The sequence below is a fragment of the Corythoichthys intestinalis genome, chromosome 14 (genome assembly GCF_030265065.1).
Source record: "Corythoichthys intestinalis isolate RoL2023-P3 chromosome 14, ASM3026506v1, whole genome shotgun sequence".
Classification (NCBI taxonomy): Eukaryota; Metazoa; Chordata; class Actinopteri; order Syngnathiformes; family Syngnathidae; genus Corythoichthys; species Corythoichthys intestinalis.
In genome coordinates, this window is record NC_080408.1 from 2,885,087 (window position 1) to 2,908,130 (window position 23,044).

At 41.2% G+C, this 23,044-nt stretch overlaps 2 protein-coding genes across 2 annotated transcripts in view; one reads left to right on the top strand and one right to left on the bottom strand.

Moving 5' to 3' along the window:
• Nucleotides 1-23,044, top strand: part of LOC130929558 (cadherin-6-like) — a 127,502-nt gene that overhangs the window by 15,145 nt on the left and 89,313 nt on the right. The window lies entirely within an intron of this gene.
• LOC130929560 (cytochrome P450 7A1) lies at nucleotides 1,520-22,222 on the bottom strand. The gene is made up of 8 exons (XM_057856798.1): nucleotides 22,030-22,222; nucleotides 15,818-16,058; nucleotides 10,852-11,061; nucleotides 10,593-10,787; nucleotides 8,327-8,526; nucleotides 4,116-4,246; nucleotides 2,087-2,265; nucleotides 1,520-2,007 (listed from the first exon to the last, which is right to left on the bottom strand). The coding sequence occupies exons 1-8, from the start codon at nucleotides 22,110-22,112 to the stop codon at nucleotides 1,705-1,707; spliced, it is 1,542 nt and encodes a 513-aa protein (XP_057712781.1). The 5' UTR covers nucleotides 22,113-22,222; the 3' UTR covers nucleotides 1,520-1,704.

Consider the following 23,044-nt stretch of genomic DNA (forward strand, 5'->3'; position numbering starts at 1 on the left):
AATATATAAAATTAGTTGGGATTTTTTTGTCCACTTTTTCGCCCCTTTTCGCGTTTTTTTGGGGGGTGGGGGGGCTATAAAGAAATAACAGAAAGGTGTCAAATATGACCCCAATACCAAACTGACTACTGGGCTTTGTCGAGCAAAAGACCACTCAAACAAGCAATCAAGCAGGCCTCCCCCCCTTCACACTCCTGTGGAGTCGCTGCCTAGGTGTGAAGGAGGAGGTTTCGCTCTGGATAGCTGCAGTTAGCATCTTGAATATAAGGGGCCGTTTACAAGGTGACTCTCCGGAATATGAAAATTTTCACATTTGCATTTATATGGGCCCGTCTCCATTCGAACAATGTCGCAATTCCGCATGAAAACGATGTAGTATTCATGCCAGGCTTTATTTAGATTTACAAGGTGACACCGAATGATTACTTTGACCCCACCAAGTTCCTCAGCCCGGAAAAAAATATGCCCACCCACTCGAAGCAATGGCATTTTTCTTTTGTTCAAAAAGGCACAAAAATGGAAACATTCAACATATTTAATTTAAAAATATTATTAAAACGTTAAATTAAAGCCGACATTCCGCCATATTTGCTGTTTTTAATGTTTAGTAGCACCGCTGCGCACGCCCAATGTGACGTGTACGAGTGCTGACGTTATCGGCGCGGTCTCGCGCCGCGGGACCCTTAGATATGCATGCGGAGCCAGCTCTCCTCAATCCCCCGCAATCGAATTCTTCCACTTTGGAGGCAGGATTCAGAATTTTTCGTCTTCGCTGACACCATATGCACGCGAGGCCATTCTGCTACTCAGTCATTGCGTCTTTGTGTCGCAGAGTCGCCATGTAAACTGCCCCTAAGAGAGACTGGTGGACATCTCAGTGGGTCTTTTTTGCAAAGGAATTGGCTCGCTCTCATGTGGGCGCAAAGAAGGCGCAGAAGAAAAAAATGCTTCAGCAACAACCTCCAACACCTAGCCCCGGGAAAAGGCCGAAGTGTCATATGTCACCACATAAAAACTGTTTTGTTTTGTCTTGTTTTTTATCACACCACCGCTTTTGGAATATGTAATAAGGTTGTCCGCCCAATTGCCTGCCTGAGCGGTCCATTGTCAAACAAAGCCAAGGCAGCCCTCCCCCACAAACACTCAAGATGCTAATTGGAGCAATCTGTGGTTTGAGTTTGAATGGGAATGACTAATAAAGACCATAGTGCTTACAAAATGTATGCTGATTAGGGTCAGATGATCCTTCTCTGGTTACAAAAGTGATTTGTATCAACTGATCCACCTTTGGTAGTTCTAGTGTTAATATTCACAGTTGCAATTAAAAACATATGTTGTCTTTTTTCTTACCAAAAGGAAAAAAAACCTTGTGGCCAATTAATGCCAAAAGCAGTTTTTGCATTTTTTGAGGAGGTTTAACCGCCACCCTAAGGGCTCCGTGCTGACCTTTATGTCAGGGAGTTCTGGCAAAAAATTCTAGCCACTTTCACTCCTGGTAGTACTACAAAATAATATAAAGAAAAAACATTGACTTCATAAAAAAGCAGAATTTATGTTCCATAGCAACAAATCTATGCGTTATATACATGGCTGAAAACATCTATTTACATATAGACCAATCAATTAACATTTAAATATACATTATGTACATTTTGCCACATCTTATCAGTACATGTTTTTTTTCTTTCTCAAGATCAACCAAAATTAAAAGTTGCATTTCAATTTGTATCTAAAATCGATATCATACGTCGGTTGAAGGATTCCTAAACCGGCGCGTGACTGGTCAAGAGGCGGGACTTTGATCGCGGGATCCAGAAGTTCCATTTCAAAATAAGACAAAACCAGCGTCAAGAACTGCTTAATTTCATACATGGCAAAAAATCGACCGGGGCATTTGGTGACCCCGGAGCCGAAGGGCATGCAAAAGTAACGTAATTTCCTTCCGTTGCGATAAAAAGTGCTTTTCTCTTGCCCGTTTTCATCCAGGAATCGGTCGAATTTATACTCCTGCAGGTTTCAGAGGACAGGAAAACAAAGTATTAAAAACCGCGTGCAAGTTTATCCGACGTGTTTGAACGCTTCTTACGTATGGGTCTTCGTAGATCTCTGGATCGTAGTGTAGCATGGGTGGGTAAAGCGCTATGACGTCGTCTTTCCTAATTCGGTAAGCCTCCTGGTTGTCGAGGTGAAGTAAAAAGTCCTCTTTGGCAATCCGCACGTTCATGGACGCGCTGGATAGACGCATGGCTTCCTTTATGATGCTGTCTGTGATGGAAAGATGAATTTAACTCATTGGTGCACATGGAAATGGGAGGATAGGAAAGACAAGGCTGTGGTAGGGCAAGCCGAGTGCGATGAGTGTTCAGATGTCACATGGGAATATGCTTTTGTTCATAGATATCACATGCAGTATATAAGTTTATAGTAGTCAGCGGAGTAAGTAACTGGCGGCCATCTTGCATCAGGGGACTTCTATGGTGGGCTTATACTTATAGTGAGCGTGAGGAGAGTGATTTTCTCGACTAATATTCTCTTGAGGGTGATATAATTTTTAAATCATTGGACTGGGACAGGTTGGAATTGAACCATCACCTCCCTGTAAAGTGATACCTCTTTTACTCATTCATGATGCCACTGACTGTGATAGATGTCCAGGAAATCCATCCCAGTTTGAATAAATTTGATATCTATCACTGTTGATGGCAGTGAATGAGTTAAGTAGGCGGTTATTTTAATGATATTTTTCTTTTTCGGACTATAAGCCGCACTTTTTTCCCTCATTTTGAATCCTGCGGCTTAAAGTCCAGTGCTGCTTATTTGTTGATTCATTTGGGTTAATAGGTAACACTTTATTTGATGGCAGTGTCATAAGACAGATGTAAATAACAATCAAAGGTCATGTATCATGCTAATTATTTCTTCAGTTACTGTTCCACTTGTTTCATTATCTGCTGGCTACGGTATTTGAGAGACAGCGAGAACCAAAAGTGGTATTTGCCATTTGGCAAAATGGATTTTGCCATGTGGCATTTTTTTGGGGCATGTGGCAAAATGGATTTTGCCATTTGGCATTTTTTTTGCCGTGTGGCAAAATGGGTTTTGCCATGTGGTATTTTGTTTTGGCATGTGGCAAAATTGATTTTGTCATTTGGCATTTTTTTGCCGTGTGGCAAAATTGATTTTGCCATGTAGCATTCTTTTTTTTTGCCATGTGGCAAAATGGATTTTGGCATGTGGCATTTTTTGGGGGGTATGTGACAAAATGGTTTTGGTTTGTGGCATTTGGAGGGGGAGGGGGTATATGGCATTTTTAGGGGGAATATGGTAGTTATGTAGGCCATGCACGTCTATGCCATTGACGGCCATGCATGTCCAAGTTTTCCATTCATTTTTAAATAGAAGAAAAATATGTGTGGTTGTAATTTTTGACCATACACTTTCATTCAACTACTGTAAATTGGATGGTCAAAAATACACATACCAAAAAAATGGCACATATCAAAATCCATTTTGCCACATAGCAAGATCAATTTTGCCACATGGCAAAAAAATGCCCCATGGCAAAATTCATTTTGCCACATGGCCAAAAAAAAAAATTGCAACATGGCAAAAAAATTCCACATGGCAAAATCCATTTTGGCACATGGCAAAAAAAAAAAAAATGCCACATGGCAAAATCCATTTTGACACATGGCAAATACCACTTTTGGTTCTCGGCCCTTCTAGGGTATTTGGTAACACTTTATTTGACTGTAGCGCCATATAACTGCGATAAGACCGTCATAATTATGACATGACATTATGATGGGCATTAGTGAATGCTTATGACAGATGTGCATTAAGTATCATCCGGAAATTTGTGTCATAACTACATTTATGTCCAGCTCGGATCTTTTACACCCATTCAAAAGTGAGATAATTTGCTGGATGACACAAAATGCTTGTGTAGTTTTAGTTAAAGCAGACACTGTTTTTTTCATCCGTGTGATTTTGACAAGGATCAGATTACATTTGATGGTGATTTTATGCAGAAATGTGAGAAATTCCAAAAGGTTCAGATATTTTTTTTTCACTTTATATGTGATATCTATTATTTTGAATGGTAATAAACTCACCCAAAACAGGCATGTTGTCCAGTTGCTCCCTTTTCAAGCTCAACGTGGGGTCATTTGGGTTAACGGTCTGACACGAAGCCGCCAGAACTCTCTGCACCTCCTCACGAGCTGCTTTCATTGCATCTGGGCTCCTACAAACAGATAAAGGTGCATATTAGGTTGATATTACATGTGCAGTATTGTCATTTATCTCTATTAACATGAGTTTCAGGACAGATTGTTCTCATTCTGTGTTTTTTCAAGCCTACAGGAACACAGCAAAAGCAATCTGAAGTCTCAGAAATGAAGGTCAAACATGCTTATCACTGGGCTATCAGGCTAACCTATTGACTATCTGTTACCTGAAATTGATAAGCGTTAGGTAATGTGACGTAACTACAGTACAGATAGCAGTTGGAGGCAAAGTATAGGGATTTAAAGGGTTTTGCTCTTCAGCATAAGACAAAGTAACTAAATAAACTCTTCGGTTGCCGTTAAGGGCGATAGAAGTCCAAACTGTTTTGAACGGGATGGCTAGCAAGCAGAGGAGGGTAGTAACATATTACATTTTGATCAGTGCTTAATTTGTAAATCACAAGGTGCCGGACCGCAAAGTACATATGATAGCGAAGGGATGACGAGCTCTCTGATTGGTCAGTTGCCGTGTAATAATCATGATGTAACATGGCTAGATGATTAATACATGGCAAGGGCCTCATCACCAAATGTATCACTTCCCGTTATATTCGTGCCTTGAGTCTCTGGTTTAGAAATATACTGTATTTATCCGTTAATTTATTAAACTTCTATAATAATTTATCCCAATAACACAGTTGTAATTATTGTATAGGCCCAAATGACGTTTAATTTTTATAAACAACATACAACTCTTCGGATTTGTTCTGCATATCATTATTATTTTTTATACATTTTAAAAAATGTTTGTAATATTATTATTGTTTTCTATGCACGAGAGGTGCCAGATCTGCCCAAATAAGTCCCGGAACACAGGGTGGCCAAAATCAAGAGGTGCCGGATCCTGTTCCGACAGGATCCAGCACAAATTAACCCCTGCATTTACTCTGTTACATTTACATGAAAAATGTACTTGTTAGAGTAGTTTTACCAAACAATACTTTTTACTTAAGTAGATTTGTGAAGAAGAAACACTACTCTTACTCCACTACTTTGGGCTACACTAGTCGTTACATTTTTCTTCTTTATTCTACATATTGACTTTATTTTTGCCAGAAATGCTGACAGTAGCTCTACCAGTTTCACCAAATGAGACGTCACAGTATGACTCCATTATACCTTTCAGAGGTAACAATGTTTTTTCTCCACTAGAGGGCACTCATGCACTTTGGACGGTTAATAGGTAATACTGTTCTGGTCTGAATTTGATCATTTTTGTGTCATCTTTTTCGCATAAAACGGTCATGTAATAATTATAAATAATTTGTTAACGACCACAATCTGGATTGTGCCTCTTGACTAATCTGAGATGAGATTTTTGTACGTCGCTCTCTAGTGGTTGGCCGCCATTCCTGGGGTGTTTGCAAAGCTATAGCAGCCCAGAGTCAGTCAATGTAAACAGTAACGTTAGCTGTTGTTAGCTGTGTGCTGCGAGCGGCGATGTCTTGGACAGCTTTTTTACAGGGAAAAGGCCACCTAGTGAGCCGGGGGAGGAGCCTACAACCAAGTCTATTCTGCATAATATGTGGCTACAAGCTAGCTGATTGGGGACCACTGAGCTATAGTACAGTACAATAATAGTTCATATAGATGAGGATGTGCTGAGAAATAAAACTATACCATTACTTAAAAATTTGACATTGTAAGAAGTTACTCACAATGTTACTCATTACTTGAGTATTCTTTTCAACGAATACTTTTTTACTTGTACTTGAGTATATGTTTGGATGACTTCTTTTACTTATACTTGAGGAATATTATTTTGAAGTAAAATTTTTGGCTACTTTACCCACCTCTGCTAGCAAGTTAACCATTTTTAGGGCTAGTAAATTTTGTGTAATTTCCACATTTAACTCTATTATCATTAATCATAACATACAACATATATTTTTTGCTATTAATTATTATTATATTTGTTTGTATTCAATCATTCATTTTCCATGATGCTTATCCTCACGAGGATCGCAGGGGTGCTTGAGCCTATCCCAGCTCACTGTCAGTCTTAGACGGGGTTCGTGTTGCAACGATTAATTGATTACGCTAGTAATTTGATTTGGGAAAAAAGCTTCAAATCAAATTTTGCTGCTTTGAGTATTCATTTGATTAGAGTGGGGTTGTAATTAGGGTTCTTCCGATCATGTTTTTTTGCTCCCGATCCGATCCCGATCATTTTAGTTTGAGTATCTGCCGATCCCGATATTTCCCGATCCGATTGCTTTTTTTTTTTTGCTCCCGATTCAATTTCAATCATTCCCGATTATTTTTCCCGATCATATACGTACATTTTGGCAATGCGTTAAGAAAAAAAATGAATAAAACTCAGACGAATATATACATTCAACATACAGTACATAAGTATATATATAGTATATATATTTAAAAAAGGCATGTCCGATATTATTTTGCCGATTCTAATACTTTGAAAATGACGTGATCATCTTTAGTTGTAATGGTTTGTTTTGAAAGTGTTTGCATTTAGTTGTATTGATTTTGTAGGAAACACTGCCTTCGAGTGGCAACAGTGGATATGACCTAACTCATTTAACATGGTTGAATCCAGCTGCTCCCTGTTAAGACCAACATAAAGTAAGTTTTTGTTTGAGATAATGTTTTTTTTATATATTCGTAATTTAGTCCTAGTCCAAATAGATTGGATGTCAACGGCCGTCAATGACAGCCAATGAGTTTATTTATAAAAATGTTAAAGCCGATTGAACAGTAGAAAGGTTTTTTGATGCGTTTCCTCAGTTTTATAGTTGCAAGTAATAAAATGCTAAATTTACTGTTTGGGCAATGAAAACAGTTCACTTTGGTTTGTCAATGAGTTAATGGCTTTTTTCAATATAAATTTTCCATTTTCACTATTGATCACAACTAAAGATGGATCGGGTCCGATCACGTCATTTTCAAAGTATCGGAATCGGCAAAAAAATATCGGACATGCCTTTTTTTATTTTATTTATTTTTTATTAAATCTTTTTCTAATTGTATTTAACGTTACAGACAAAATGTCTTACATTCATCCAGAGTCTTTAGTTTTGGCTTAAAGTAGGGCTATCAAATTTATTGCGTAAATGGCGGTAATTAATTTTTTTTTAATTAATCACGTTAAAACATTTAATACAATTAACGCATGCGCTGCACGACCCACTCACGCAATGTCGCGTTCAATCTATAATGGCGCCGCTTTACCTATATATAGAGCTAACAGGCAGCGTAAAATGAGTAGAGAGAATTTTGGCAGTCTTTGGAGCCTTTTTTTAATTGGCTAAAGACTTAAAATCCCTCTCTCAACAATTAGTAACATCGTGGGAAGCAATGTGGGGAAGAACGGTAGTGGTTGATCTTTTCCTTAACACCCTATGTTACTTCCCAACACAGAGAAGATATATAAATTGGTTCCACTACGCACAGGCATGGTTGCACTTCCCATCATGCATTTGGGCAGAACAGTTAAATGGCTACAGTATCATTTACTGAAAGCTCAACAAATACACTAGATGGCAATATTTAGTCACAATATACAAAGTCACATTTATCCTTTAAGAATTACAAGTCTTTCTATCCGTGGATCCCTCTCACAGAAAGAATGTTAATAATGTAAATGCCATCTTGAGGATTTATTGTCATAATAAACAAATACAGTACTTATGTACTGTATGTTGAATGTATATATTCGTCCGAGTTTTATTCATTTTTTCTTAATGCATTGCCAAAATGTATATGATCGGGAAAAATTATCGGGAATGATTGGAATTGAATCGGGAGAAAAAAAAAAAAGCAATCGGATCGGGAAATATTGGGATCGGCAGATACTCAAACTAAAACGATCGGGATCGGATCGGGAGCAAAAAAACATGATCGGAACAACCCACAACACATCCTCTGTGACTAAAACACATTTACTGTACCTGGGTTGGCAATGTATGGGTTCAATAAAATCAAAATTAGTCAAGGAAAAAAATATGATATATCACCACTACATATGAAATAAATAACAGGTAGGTCAGACAAAAGGACAAATAAAATGATCATACCTAATCATGTAAAAAAGACTCCAAAAAGTTGCAGGTAAGGTATTCGCCTGCGAAGCCCAGAGCAGAGCAACGTGAGTTCTCGCCTTGCTCAAATCATTGAAGGTGGATAAGGAATCGTTGAGGATCATCCTCATGGAGATCAGATCCGAAACATTCTCCCGCCTGGACAGCTTCTCGGCGTGCATTGTTTTGGCTAGATTCTACACAGAAAAAGCCAAAAGAAATCAACACTTGGACGAAAAATACTTATTAGTTTAGTTTTAGTCACATATTTAGGACGTTTCAAAATGGCTTCAAACCAGTGTTGTTTTCGTCAATGATAACGACAACGAAAATATTTTGTCACGAACATTTTTTTTCATGACGGACGATAACGCGCGACAAATCGTATATATACAGTGGGGCAATAAATATTTAGTCAACCACTAATTGTGCAAGTTCTCCTACTTGAAAAGATCAGAGAGGCCTGTAATTGTCAACATGGGTAGACCTCAACCATGAGAGGCAGAATGTGGGAGGGGGAAAAAAACAGAAAATCACATTGTTTGATTTTTAAAGAATTTATTGCCAAATTAGAGTGGAAAATAAGTATTTGGTCACCTACAAACAAGCAAGATTTGTGGCTGTCAAAGAGGTCTAACGAGGCTCCACTCGTTACCTGTATTAATGGCACCTGCTTTAACTCATTATCTGTATGAAACACACCTGTCCACAATCTCAGTCAGTCACACTCCAAACTCCACTATGGCCAAGACCAAAGAGCTGTCGAAGGACACCAAAGACAAAATTGTAGACCTGCACCAGGCTGGGAAGATTGAATCTGCAATTGGTTAAACGCTTGGTGTAAAGAAATCAACTGTGGGAGCAATTATTAGAAAATGGAAGACATACATGACCACTGATAAACTCCCTCGATCTGGGGCTCCATGCAAGATCGCACCCCCTCGCGTCAAAAGGATAACAAGAACGCTGAGCAAAAATCCCAGAACCACACGGGGGGACCTAGTGAATGACCCACAGAGAGCTGGGACCGCAGTAACAAAGGCTACTATCAGTAACACAATGCGCCGCCAGGAACTCAAATCCTGCACTGCCAGACGTGTCCCCCCTGCTAAAGCCAGTTCACGTCCAGGCCCGTCTGCGGTTCGCTAGAGAGCATTTGGATGATCCAGAAAAGAACTGGGAGAATGTGTTAAAACCAAAATAGAACTTTTTGGTAGAAACATAGGTTCTCGTGTTTGGAGGAGAAGGAATACTGAATTGCATCCGAAGAACACCATACCCACTGTGAAGCATGGGGGTGGAAACATCATGCTTTGGGGCTGTTTTTCTGCAAAGGGACCGGAACATCTGATCTGTGTAAAGAAAAGAATGAATGGGGCCATGTATGGAGGGATTTTGAGTGAAAATCTCCTTCCATCAGCAAGAGCATTGAAGATGAAACGTGGCTGGGTCTTTCAGCATGACAATGATCCCAAACACACAGCCAGGGCAACAAAGAAGTGGCTTCGTAAGAAGCATTTCAAGGTCCTGGAGTGGCCTAGCCAGTCTCCAGATCTCAACCCCATAGAAAATCTGTGGAGGGAGTTGAAAGTCCGTGTTGCCCAACGATAGCCCCAAAACATCACTGCTCTAGAGGAGATCTGCATGGAGGAATGGGCCAAAATACCAGCAACAGTGTGTGAAAAGCTTGCGAAGAGTTAAAGAAAATGTTTGGCCTCCGTTATTGCCAACAAAGGGTACATAACAAAGTACTGAGATGAACTTTTGGTATTGACCAAATACTTATTTTCCACCATGATTTGCAAATAAATTCTTTAAAAATCAAGCAATGTGATTTTCTGTTGTTTTTTTTTTCCACATTCTGTCTCTCATGGTTGAGGTTTATTCATGTTACAGGCCTTCCTAATATTTTCAAGTGGGAGAACTTGCACAATTAGTGGTTGACTAAATACTTATTTGCCCCACTGTATCGTTGACGAAAACGACATATACAGCAGTGTCAAAAGTCAAAACTACCAGTCACAAGAATCAGTAGATCATTCGATTTATTAATAATATGTATGCTAATGTACTGCGTCCGTTTAGAATAGAGTTTTAGGTTGCAGCACTACTTGATGTGTTTTCAGTTGGAGCAGGTAGTTTAATGACGATTCCAAAATTAACTGCCGTCATAACTGTTGTATATTTTCGTCTGGTTCCCGTCTCATCAGACAATAATTGGCCATCATCTCCTTTGACAAAAACAACAGTGGTTTCCACTGACCTCTCTGGCGCTGTAGGCACTTTTGAAGACGTGGATAGGCAGGCCAGCCACCAAAGCTGGGAAGATCTTGTCAAACTCTTTGAAATTCTCCAAGGCGTTCAGCACCAAGGCCTTCTGAGCAGCCAGCCGGGTCTGGCCCTTATCCTCGCCGAGCTCTTTACCGAACAATGTCAGGTAACCTGATTCAAACATCACCTGGAGAACATGTTCGCAACGGTCAATTGGGTCGGTGCGGTCTACCGACCTGACGTTTGCTTACCTTGTAGCAAAAAGCAAATATGCCGTCCACTTCCCAGTTATCCTTGCTGGGACTGAGTGTGTTGGACTTTAACATGACATCTTGGAGGTGTCCCATCATGCTCTCAATCAGGGAAGGCAATGCTTCTCCTTGCAGTGTCTTCAGAAATGTCTGGTGGAGATTTTCTGTGGTGTGGCCGTGCCGAGGGTCGAAGCTGTCGTGGCCAAATGCCTGGAAAGCCAGTCAGGAATAGGTCTATAAAGGGTTATTTAGCTCATTGGATGCAACAAGAAATACATTAAAGTGCCTGTGACAGCAAAAAGCATGTTTATTTCATATTTCACGCAGTGTTTTATGCTCCTGAATGAAATGGACCGCTTGGATGTGTGTGGAAGCGATCATTTTATTCAATTTTTGAATCCCGCGCCATGAAAATGAGTGACTTTCTGGACTGAGGAGGAATGCGAATGTATCGTCACCCGAGTCAGCATCTCACAATACAGCATTGCTTTATAGCAGGGGTGGGCAATTAATTCCACAAAGGGCCGCAGTGGGTGCGGGTTTTTGTTCATACCCATCATGAGGACAGCCTTTCACCAATCTTGTTTCTTACAAGTGCAATCAGTTGATTGCAGTCAGGTGCTCCTTGTTTCCACTGAAACCTCATTGGTTATACTGTGTGTGCTGAATCAGTTGGAACAAAGACCAGGACCCACTGCGGCCCTCGAGGACCGGTTTGCCCATCCCTGCTTTATAGCATGCAGATGGACTGCGGATTCAGCTGATTTTGCGGATAAATTCATTTATTTTTCGCATCACGCCAGCCAAATGTGTTGCAGGGTTTTGTTGCTGCACCAAGGAGAGGCGTGTGAGCCATATTTTGGTTTTAAAAAGTTCCCATTCACCCCGAGATTGGCCAAAAGAAGTCTGAAAACTGTGGAACCATTGGACTTACGAGGAAGTGAGTAAACATCGTGTTTTGGTATTATGTCAAATACTGGGATCATGGCACACGTTTTAATACGGAGGTGGCTCTCATTTTGTGGCTGACAATGCTCCTTGTCCACCAGAAATGTCACTCAGCCGACTACTGGCGGCTTGTCGCACACCCCCCTCGGTCCTCCTCCGAGGAGAGTGCTATAATCCGTGCGGTTCTTCTTATCAATTCAATTCCTTTATTGTCATTGCAAGCCAAGCAAACAACGAAATTGGAAAGCTACTCTGTGGGACCATAAAACACAAGACAGTAAAATAACACACAACTTAAACATGCTACGAAATAAAAGACAAGGAATAAATTATTGTGCAAAAGTCGCTACATAGCAGCATCATGAACAATTAGTGCTGTTCAGTGTTGAGAACGCGGATGGCCCTGAAAAAAGTCTAGTTGTACGTGATTTCATCGCCCTGTATCTCCTGCCAGAGGGCAACAGTTCAAACAGGTGATGACCAGGATGGGAAGAGTCTTTAATAATGTTCTTAGCTTTTTTGAGGTGTCGCGCAGCAGCAATGTCCACCAGAGGTGGCAGAGAGGAGCCAATAATTTTCTCCATCGCTTGCACCACCCTCTGCAGTGATTTTTTTGTCCGCTACCGAGCAGGTTCCATACCACGTTGAGATGCAGTAGGTGAGGATGGACTCAATAGCTGCTCGGTAGAAGGCAGTCATTAGTTCCTTGCCCGTGTTGTTCCTCCTGAGGCCCCTCAAAAAGTGGAGTCTCTGGCGAGCTTTCCTCATCACGGCCGAGGAGTTAGCTGACCAGCAGAGGTCATCAGATAGGTGTACGCCGAGGAATTTGAAGGTCTTTACACGCTCCACATATACTGTTTACCCAGAGAGGTGCCGGTTCCAAGGCAGGCACCTTCCTGCAGTCCACTATTAATTCCTTGGTCTTGGTGGAATTCAGAACCAAGTGGTTCTCCAAGCACCATGCTGACAGTCGCTGTACCTCATCTCTGTAGGCGGATTCGTCTCCTCCAGAGATGAGACCAGACTTCCAGCCCCCTCTGCCCTCTTCGTGGGCCCAGCAATAGACCACTATCCTCGGGTTTGGCTCGGGCAGCTATGTGCTCCTCCTACGTTGGCCGGTTTGTCCGGCGGTCATTCTCCAGCTGCTTCCCCAGCAAACGAGCTCTCGTGCCCGCAGCAGGGAAACGACAAATTGTAACTTGCTCGCGCCGGGGGGGTTGCCAATCCGTGAAGATGATCGACAAGCCCGCCGCCATGTTATATGATCCGGGCTAATTTTGTGTGATTTTTTTTTTTTTTTTTTTTTTTTGCTTCAAAAGGCGAGAATAAGACTTGGAAACAACGCTCGGTTCGGGTTAGCATGTCGCCTAGCTGTCACGCCTCCTGGTTTGTTTACGCTCTCCGAACCCAGGCAGGGAACTAACAAAAGTCGGACTAACTCCAGTGGCATAAAATATCATTTGGGAAAGTGCAAGCAGTCGACAGTTTTCACCATTATGGAGTAATTTTGCCATGTCGTACTGAATAAATGCATTTTAAATGTTTCATACTGTATATACAGTGCCTTGCAAAAGTATTCTGCCCCCTTGAACCTTGCAACCTTTCGCCACATTTCAGGCTTCAAACATAAAGATATACAATTTTTATTTTTTGTCAAGAATCAACAAAAAGTGGGACACAATCGTGAAGTGGAACAAAATCTATTGGATAATTTAAACTTTTTTAACAAATAAAAAACTGAAAAGTGGGGCGTGCAATATTATTCGGCCCCCTTGCGTTAATACTTTGTAGCGCCACCTTTTGCTCCAATTACAGCTGCAAGTCGCTTGGGGTATGTTTCTATCAGTTTTGCACATCGAGAGACTGACATTCTTGCCCATTCTTCCTTGCAAAACAGCTCCAGCTCAGTGAAGTTGGATGGAGAGTGTTTGTGAACAGCGGTCTTCAGCTCTTTCCACAGATTCTCCATTGGATTCAGGTCTGGACTTTGACTTGGCCATTCTAACACCTGGATACGTTTATTTTTGAACCATTCCATTTTAGATTTGGCTTTATGTTTTGGATCATTGTCCTGTTGGAAGATAAATCTCCGTCCCATTCTCAGGTCTTGTGCAGATACCAACAGGTTTTCTTCCAGAATGTTCCTGTATTTGGCTGCATCCATCTTCCCGTCAATTTTAACCATCTTCCCTGTCCCTGCTGAAGAAAAGCAGGCCCAAACCATGATGCTGCCACCACCATGTTTGACAGTGGGGATGGTGTGTTCAGGGTGATGAGCTGTGTTGCTTTTACGCCAAGCATATCGTTTTGCATTGTGGCCAAAAAGTTCAATTTTAGTTTCATCTGACCAGAGCACCTTCTTCCACATGTTTGGTGTGTCTCCCAGGTGGCTTGTGGCAAACTTTAAACGAGACTGTTTATGGATATCTTTGACAAATGGCTTTCTTCTTGCCACTCTTCCATAAAGGCCAGATTTGTGCAGTGTACGACTGATTGTTGTCCTATGGACAGACTCTCCCACCTCAGCTGTAGATCTCTGCAGTTCATCCAGAGTGATCATGGGCCTCTTGGCTGCATCTCTGATCAGTTTTCTCCTTGTCTGAGAAGAAAGTTTGGAAGGACGGTAGATTTGCAGTGGTCTGATGCGCCTTCCATTTCAATATGATGGCTTGCACAGTGCTCCTTGAGATGTTTAAAGCTTGGGAAATCTTTTTGTATCCAAATCCGGCTTTAAATTTCTCCACAACAGTATCTCGGACCTGCCTGGTGTGTTCCTTGGTTTTCATAATGCTCTCTGCACTTTAAACAGAACCCTGAGACTATCACAGAGCAGGTGCATTTATACGGAGACTTGATTACACACAGGTGGATTCTATTCATCATCATCGGTCATTTAGGACAACACTGGATCATTCAGAGATCCTCACTGAACTTCTGGAGTGAGTTTGCTGCACTGAAAGTAAAGGGGCCGAATAATATTGCACGCCCCACTTTTCAGTTTTTTATTTGTTAAAAAAGTTTAAATTATCCAATAAATGTTGTTCCACTTCACGATTGTGTCCCACTTGTTGTTGATTCTTGACAAAAAAATTAAATTTCATATCTTTATGTTTGAAGCCTGAAATGTGGCGAAAGGTTGCAAGATTCAAGGGGGCCGAATACTTTTGCAAGGCACTGTAGTAGCGCTATCGTTAGCTAATTGACACCATGTGGGGGACCTGATGACCAAGGAGAAAATGGAGGGGTGGAGCATACACAAATCAGCAATGTAAGGTTTGGAACCCAGTATTATGTGAATCACTTGTAAGTGTGGATATGGTGGCATCCTTTTCTATGCTGCCTGATCGCTAATCCTGGCACCACTAGTGGCTTCTTGGCGCTTTCATGCTTCTGCCTTCACCTCTCTTTTATGCTTGGGTATCCTCCTTGGGCTCCGGCGTGGATCGCTGGCCAAGCACCAGTGGGTCAGCAAGGTGTTGCCCACTCCGGGTGGGGACCCTGTCTAGTGGGTCATAAAGGTCCCGTTGTGTGACGTGTCCGTTGAGTGGTTGCGGCAGTGGCTGGTGGGCTGGCTAGGCAGGCAGTGGCGCGTGCCCTCATCCCTTCCCTGACGGCCAGTTAATGGGGGCAAGGATGGCCCGGGGGACCACCCTGGTTGCCGGGGGAATGAAGGCGGCCCCCTTGGAGGGACGGGTTGCGCTGGCTCATCCCCCCTGATTGGCTGTGGAGGGGCTATGGCCCAGGGGCGTCTCCTTCCACTTGTCTGCAGGACTATCACATGTCTGGTGGGAATCACACATAACTGGGTACAATTCGACACACTGAAGTAGAGAAACTATCGGTGCCAGGATTAGCGATCAGGCAGCATAGAATCGGATCAAAATATCCACACTTACAAGGGATTCTAAAACGCATTTATAAAATAAAACATATTTTCAACTTGATGTGATGACCAAACTATGGAGGAAAGAAAGTGGGACTTATAACCAGTAAAATACGGTTTCTGCCGCCCATTCACCTTTACTGATGTAGCAAAGTGGAATTTCCTCCAGTCCAGGTGTCTACCTTGTCGGATGACTGAGTGGTAAGAGAAGGGGTCACACAGGAAGTGAATGTACTGGCCCGCGATCTTGCATGTGAAAATGTGGCCGTACTTCTTTTGACGACTATGGAGGAACTGGAGAGGGTTGGCCCCGAATTGCAAGGCGCAACCAAGATAGGGGATGAAGCCGTTTTCAACTGCGGGCTCTCTTGGCTGCCTGTGGATATTGAGGAGAAGCAAAAAAAAAATTTGCTTTGCTTGATATTTGCAATGAACTCATTGACTGCCATTGTAAAGCTAGACAAACAAGAGCTGCATTGAGCACACAGTCATTTTGGCATATTAACACAACACTCAAAACAGGGACGCACGTCAGCAACCTTCCTACTGTTAGATCGGCTTTAATGTTATTTCGTAGATTAACTGATTGGCCGCCATTGACAGCCAATCCATTTGGTCCGGGAGGTGGGAGAATAAACATTCAGGCAGCCGAATGGAGTTAGCCCATTCAAGCTCTCTGTGGCTGACACTTGTGAATGGTCGTTTCTAGCCTTCCCAGTCAAAACGGTTTTGACCTCTCTTGCTATCTATAGCCACGTTTACATGCTGACTTTTACTCATACCGATTCAAATCATTCCGAATGGAAATTTCACATCAGCTGTTTACATGTCACTTCATCTATTCCGATCCAGCGTTTACATGTGTGTGCCTTTATTCCGAAAGGACGTTTGGCAACTGCCGTCTGACATGCGCAGCTTAATCAAAACAAAGCGTCACGTTGCAAAACATGGAGATCGATCGTCAGATCAGCTGCTGTTTTAACTTTTCGAGTGGAAACAAAACTTCAGAATGACACACCGTTCATTTAAAAAGTTGTGTGGGGTGGTGGAGGGATTCATGGATATAAACTTTCCGCCGGACTCCAATTAGGTGCGCTGTGCGTGTGCTTGGAGGCCACGTTGCAAGTGACGTTACTTACGTCACCAAGTGACGTCACCACGTCAGTACGGAGCATGCGCGGAAAGAACGCAACCAGACACCATTCCGCTTCCCTGTTTACATGATATAATTTTACTTCTAATCGGTTTGGGAAAAGGAATATTCCACCCCTGTGAATCGGAATGAAATTCCATTCGGTTTGGGCCTGTTCATTCCGAATGAGGTGTTTATATGGAACACGTTTATTCGGTTTGAACAAATATTCCGATTGTAATTGGAATATTTGGCTCCATGTAAACGTGGCATATGGCAGCCAATCCATTAAGAATGACAAAACTGGAATTGGTCCACTCTTGCTCTTAGCTCAGATTTGTGAATGGTCACTTGTGGCCTTCCCAGTCAAAATGGATAGGACATCTCTTGCATTATATGGCAGTCAATCAATTTTAAAAATGACATAAATGGAGTTAGTCCACTCTTGCAATCAGTAACTCAAATTTGTGAATGGTCACTACTAGAGATGTTCCGATCGATCGATCGGGTCCGATCACGTCATTTTCAAAGTATCGGAATCGGCAAAAAAATATCGGCCATGCCTTTTTTTTTTCTTTTTAATTAAATCATTTTCTAATTGTATTTAACGTTACAGAAATAATATGTTATACTTATCCAGAGTCTTTAGTTTAGGCTTAAGGTAGGGTTGTCAAATTTATCCCAATAACGGCGGTATTTAATTTTTTAAAAAATTCATCACGTTAAAATATGTAACGCAATTAACGCATGCGCTGCATGACCCACTCACGCATTGTCGCGTTCAATCTGTAATGGCGCCGTTTTACCTGTATATAGAGGTAAAAGGCAGTGTAAAATGAGTAGAGTGAATTTTGGCAGCCTTTACAGCCTTTTTTTAATTGGCTAAAGCCTTACAGTCCCTCTCCCTACGATTAGAAATATCGTGGGAAGCAATGTGGGGAAGAAAAGTAGTAACTGATCTTTTTCTTATCACCCCATGTTATTTCACAACGCAGAGAAGATATATCAATTGGTACCACTACGCACAGTCATGGTTGCACTTCCCATCATGCATTTGGGCAGAACAGTTAAATGGCTACAATATCATTTACTGAAAGCTCAACAAATACACTAGATGGCAATATTTAGTCACAATATACAAAGTCACATTTATCCTTTAAGAATTACAAGTCTTTCTATCCGTGGATCCCTCTCACAGAAAGAATGTTAATAATGTAAATGCCATCTTGAGGATTTATTGTCATAATAAACAAATACAGTACTTATGTACTGTATGTTGAATGTATATATTCGTCCGAGTTTTATTCATTTTTTTCTTAATGCATTGCCAAAATGTATATGATCGGGAAAAATTATCGGGAATGATTGGAATTGAATCAGGAGTAAAAAAAAAAAAAAAAGCAATCGGATCGGGAAATATCGGGATCGGCAGATACTCAAACTAAGCGATCGGGATCGGATCGGGAGCAAATAAACATGATCGGAACAACCCTAGTCACTACCAATGATCCCAGTGAACATGGATTGGGCGTCTCTTGAAATCTATGCCAGCCAATCAATTTTAAAATGACAGAAATTGAGTTAGTCCACTCTTGCTCATCGTAGTTCAGATTTGTAAATGGTAACTTCCAACCCTCCCAGTTAAAATGGATTGGACGTCTTGCCATCTATGGCAGCCAATCCATTAAAAATGACAAAACTAGTGTTGGCCCACTCTTGCGGTTAGTAGCTCAGGTTTGTGAATGGTCACTTCCAACATTCCCGGTCAAAATGGTTTCGACATCTATTGCCAGCTATGAGAGCCAATAGAATAAAAAAATGACAAAAACAGAGTTGGCCCAATTTTGCTCATAGTAGCTCAGATTTGTGAGTGGTCAATTCGAATTCTCCCAGTCAAAATAGATTGGACATCTTGCCATTTATGGCAGCCAATCCATTAAAAATGACAAAACTGGAGTTGGCCCACTCTTGCTTTTAGTAGCTCAGATTTGTGAATGGTCACTACAAACCCTCCCAGTGAACATGGATTGGGTGTTTTGCCATATTTGGCAGCCAATGTATTAACAATGAAAAAACTAGAGTTGGCCCACTCTTGCTAATAGCACCTCACATTTGTGAATGGTCACTTCCAACATTCCCGGTCAAAATGGTTTGGACGTCATTCGCCATCTATGGGAGCCAATGGAATAAAAAATGACAAAAACGGAGTTGGCCCACTTTTGCTTATAGTAGCTCAGATTTGTGAATGGTCACTTCCAATCCTCCCAGTCAAAATAGATTGGACGTCTTGCCATTTATGGCAGCTAATCCATTAAAAATGACAAAACTGGAGTTGGCCCACTCTTGCTTTTATTAGCTCAGATTTGTGAATGGTCACTTCCAATCTTCCTAGTAAACATAGATTGGGTGTCTCTTGTCATATATGATAGCCAATCAATTAAAGCTGACAAAAATGAAGTTGGCCCACTTTTGCTCAGATTTGTGAATGGTCACTGCCATGCATCCCGTTCAAAATAATTTAGACATCTGTTACCATCTATAATTGCCAATCAGTTAAAAATCAAGTTGGACCACTCTTGCGCTCAGTAGCTACATTTGGGAAGGATCGCTAGTACCAGGGGATTGGACGTCTACTAGCGCTGAACAAAATCGGAAAAAACTGACATTGCAATTTTTTGCGATAAATGTTGCGCTATTAAAACTAGAAGAATTTTCACCCGACCTCTGTTTAGAAAGACTTTGGCTGACTCACTATGACCACGTTGTATTCATTAGAGATGTCCCGATCCGATCACATGATCGAAAGTCAGACAGATGGCGCCATTTTTCAGAGGATCAGAATTGAGTGAAAAGGATCGAGTTTTTAATTAAAAACAATAAATAAAATATATATGGCGGAAAACACTCAGGTGACGTGAAGTCCCGCTGTGAGACCCCCAATTTGGCCAAATTTTAAAATTGTCCTATATGCATGTGTGATACATCATTGGAAAGCTTAAAATCTCAATTTTTTGGAGGAAGAAAAATTTTGAACGAGAGCGTATTTAAAAAAAATTTTTTTTTTTTTTTTTAAACAGCAAAACCCTAACTGGAGGTGAGAACACGGGAGAGCAGAATTAAAGTAGCCATGATTTTAACGAAATATTATTGCGTACTTACCTCTTTTCGACCCAAAAGCTAGCATGTATCACCGAGTGTAAAGACACAGCTGTGAATGGCCACAGCCGGATTTTGGGGGGATTTAATGGGTGAAACATGGTAATATAACAGAAATCGCAGACATCAAGGAGTGGTCGAGATTTTCTTTTTTTATATATTTACCCTTTTAAACGTTTTTATTTTCATTTTTCTTTGGATCGATTATTTACCATCTAAAATATTGAGGAAAATGCGACTAACAAAAAAAATACAATTAAACGATAGTTATGAGGTAGATATTCGTGACTTTTTTAAAGACGCCATTTTTTTTTCATCGTGACGTCATTTGTTTAAAAGTTTAAAATATGCGAGTGAATAATTTTTTTTGTCGTTTTTTTTTTTTTTTTTTTTTTTAGCGAAATATTAGACATCAATTAATGATTCTAAGCTAAAAATGACAGACATTTCAAATAATAAATACGATTGTTTACCTTCTTTTTATGGCTAGGTTGAAACAAAAACGGTTGCACGACGTCTGTAAACGGTGATTTCCAGGGTAAAACATACAAATTAAAAATAGTTCGGGGGCTTAATGCGCCATGAATCTGCTATGGCAGCATATAAACATATTGTTCTATCAAACACAACAGTTGTTTTGGCTTAAAATACAGCAGTTTATTTCAAAGAGGGGCGCAAGTTCAGAAACTGCTTTTTCAGCCTTGTCTGTGTTTTCCGCCATATATACTTATGTTTTTCTGCTTCATGCTTGTACAGCCTCTCACGCTCCCCCCTGAAAAGCAGTGTGACCAAACTGTGGGGCAGTTTACATGGCGACTCTGCGACACAAAGACGCAATGACTGAGTAGCGGACTCGCCTCGCGTACATATGGTGTCGGCGAAGACGAAAAATTCTGAATCCTGCCTCCAAAGTGGAAGAATCCGACTGCGGGGGGTTGAGGGGGGCTTCCTCGGCATGCATATCAAAGGCTCCTGCAGTGCGAGACCGCGCCGTTAAAGTCAGCACTCGTACACGTCACATTGGGCGTGAGCACTCTGCGCAGCGGTGCTACTAAACATTAAAAACACCAAATATGGCAGAATGTCGGCTTTAATTTACTGTTTTACTAATATTTTTAAATATGTTAAACGTTTCAATTTTTGTGCCGTTTTGAACAAAGGAAAAATGACATTGCTTCGAGTGGGCGGGCATATTTTTTTCCGGGCTGAGGGCGCTTGGTGGGGTCCAAGTGCATCATTCTCTGTCGCCCAGTAAATCTGCACTGCCCCCTAGGGCCTGGCATGAATACTACATCGTTTTCATGCAGAATTGCGACATTGTTCAAATGGAGACACAAATGCAAATGCAAATTTGAAATTTTTCGTATTCACGGAGAGTCACCATGTAAACAGCCCCTGTTTTTCTTGGTCACTAGTGCAGCTGGCGTTTGGTACTTAAAGTTAACGATGATTGACAGGTTTGGAGCTTTGATCTGGTCAGAGACGCCTCGGTAGCTCTACGATCAAAGGCACAAATGCATTAATCATCGTTAAGCTTGGTACTCAGTCTGAAGTGTGCTGTGGGAACTCATTCGTTGTGTAAGTGAGAGGCTTTTCTCGGCAGCATGAGCAAAAAAATCTGCCGATTCTCTGTATCGGCAAACTCTCAAACTCAGGTGACTGGCACTCGAGTGCAAAAATATGCTATCGGGACATCCCAAGTATTCATATAAATACCATTTAATCTAGGCTAAGGGGGTTTATCTGTGAATGATGAAGACTGGTGTACATAAAGGGATCCAGGAAGCCATATTTCTGCATAATTGCATTTTTTTCTTAATAAGAAAAACAAAAGTTTACATAAAAAGAAACATTTTTGCATGTTCTGCGATGAGACTATTGCGCATGTGCACATGGCGATGTTCAAACATTATATTGTGCAGGCATAACGTCTACCACCCTCAATTGCAGTTAAACATGCTCATTAAATTTGCGTGCAGACTGGAATTTTTGCTCATGAAATAATTGACCATAGAAACATGTTTCAAAATTGGCGCTGTCAAATTGAATGTGACCTTACCTGCGACGTATCCCTACAGCCAACCAAAGGATGCAGCAGAACCCCACCATCACTGCCCATATCAGAGCGATGCTTATGATCATGATTGCAATGATGGGAATTCCAACAATTAAAGTAAGGCCTCTTTCCTACAAGTCTTTAACAGAACAAAATTGCGCAATCGACCTTTGTCAACGTGCGCGTGTCATCAAGCGGCATGAACTCAAGTGAGAGTAATGACACATTACCACGCCGGAGGTTTTTATAGCGTGTCTCGGGGTGGGTCCGAAGGCGGGCCAAAAAAAAAAAAAAAAATCATATTATGTCATCACCGCTTTGAGAGAGCTGAGTGATGATGTATTATTATTTTATTTTCTACCGAATTATGTCATTTTCCTGCTTGAAATGAGATCGCCATCTGCCTTAACTCCATTTGGGGTGGAAATTTGATTTCACCAATTTATTCAGTCATGCCAAAATGACTTCTCTGGGAATTACAGTTCCAGTGAATCAATATGAGTGTCTGCATGTGTATGATGGCCTTGACCAGAGTCCATGGACAGTGGTACAATTTGACAGTGGGAAAGACACAAGAGTTGGTAAATAGATTCAAGGTCTCGGCTTTTTCACTGGGCTACCGCAACAAAACGTTCCAAACAAATCACGCGGCAGCACTTTTTGGATATTGCTAAGGTTCACATTTGCACCAAATATTGGGGTTTTGAGTGATGATGGTCAACTTTTTAACATATAAAGAATTTGTTCTTTTTATAGTCGGCCTGTGACAAAATATCCAAATGGTGATATATCATTATACTTTAGATCCAGAAAGGTTATCGATAGAGATGTGACTGAAAATTCGTGCCGTAGCCTTCGGCCGAAAATAGCTAAAATGGCATTTTCGGTTAAAAGGCCGAAAGTTTACCACCGAAGAATGTGAAGAAGCTTGGTCCTCTTGTGAAGATGTCATAAAAACACGGCGAGCTAAATTATGACGTGACACTATCTTGGGGATTACTGACTGCTTATGACGGAA

Coding starts and splice junctions, on each gene's coding strand:
- LOC130929560 (XM_057856798.1), bottom strand. CDS start 22,112: ATGATCATAAGCATCGCTCTGATATGGGCAGTGATGGTGGGGTTCTGC. Junction 10,788..10,851: donor TATTTGCTTTTTGCTACAAG/GTAAGCAAACGT, acceptor CATGTTCTCCAG/GTGATGTTTGAATCAGGTTA. Junction 4,247..8,326: donor AGTCTTTTTTACATGATTAG/GTATGATCATTT, acceptor ATCTGTTTGTAG/GAGCCCAGATGCAATGAAAG.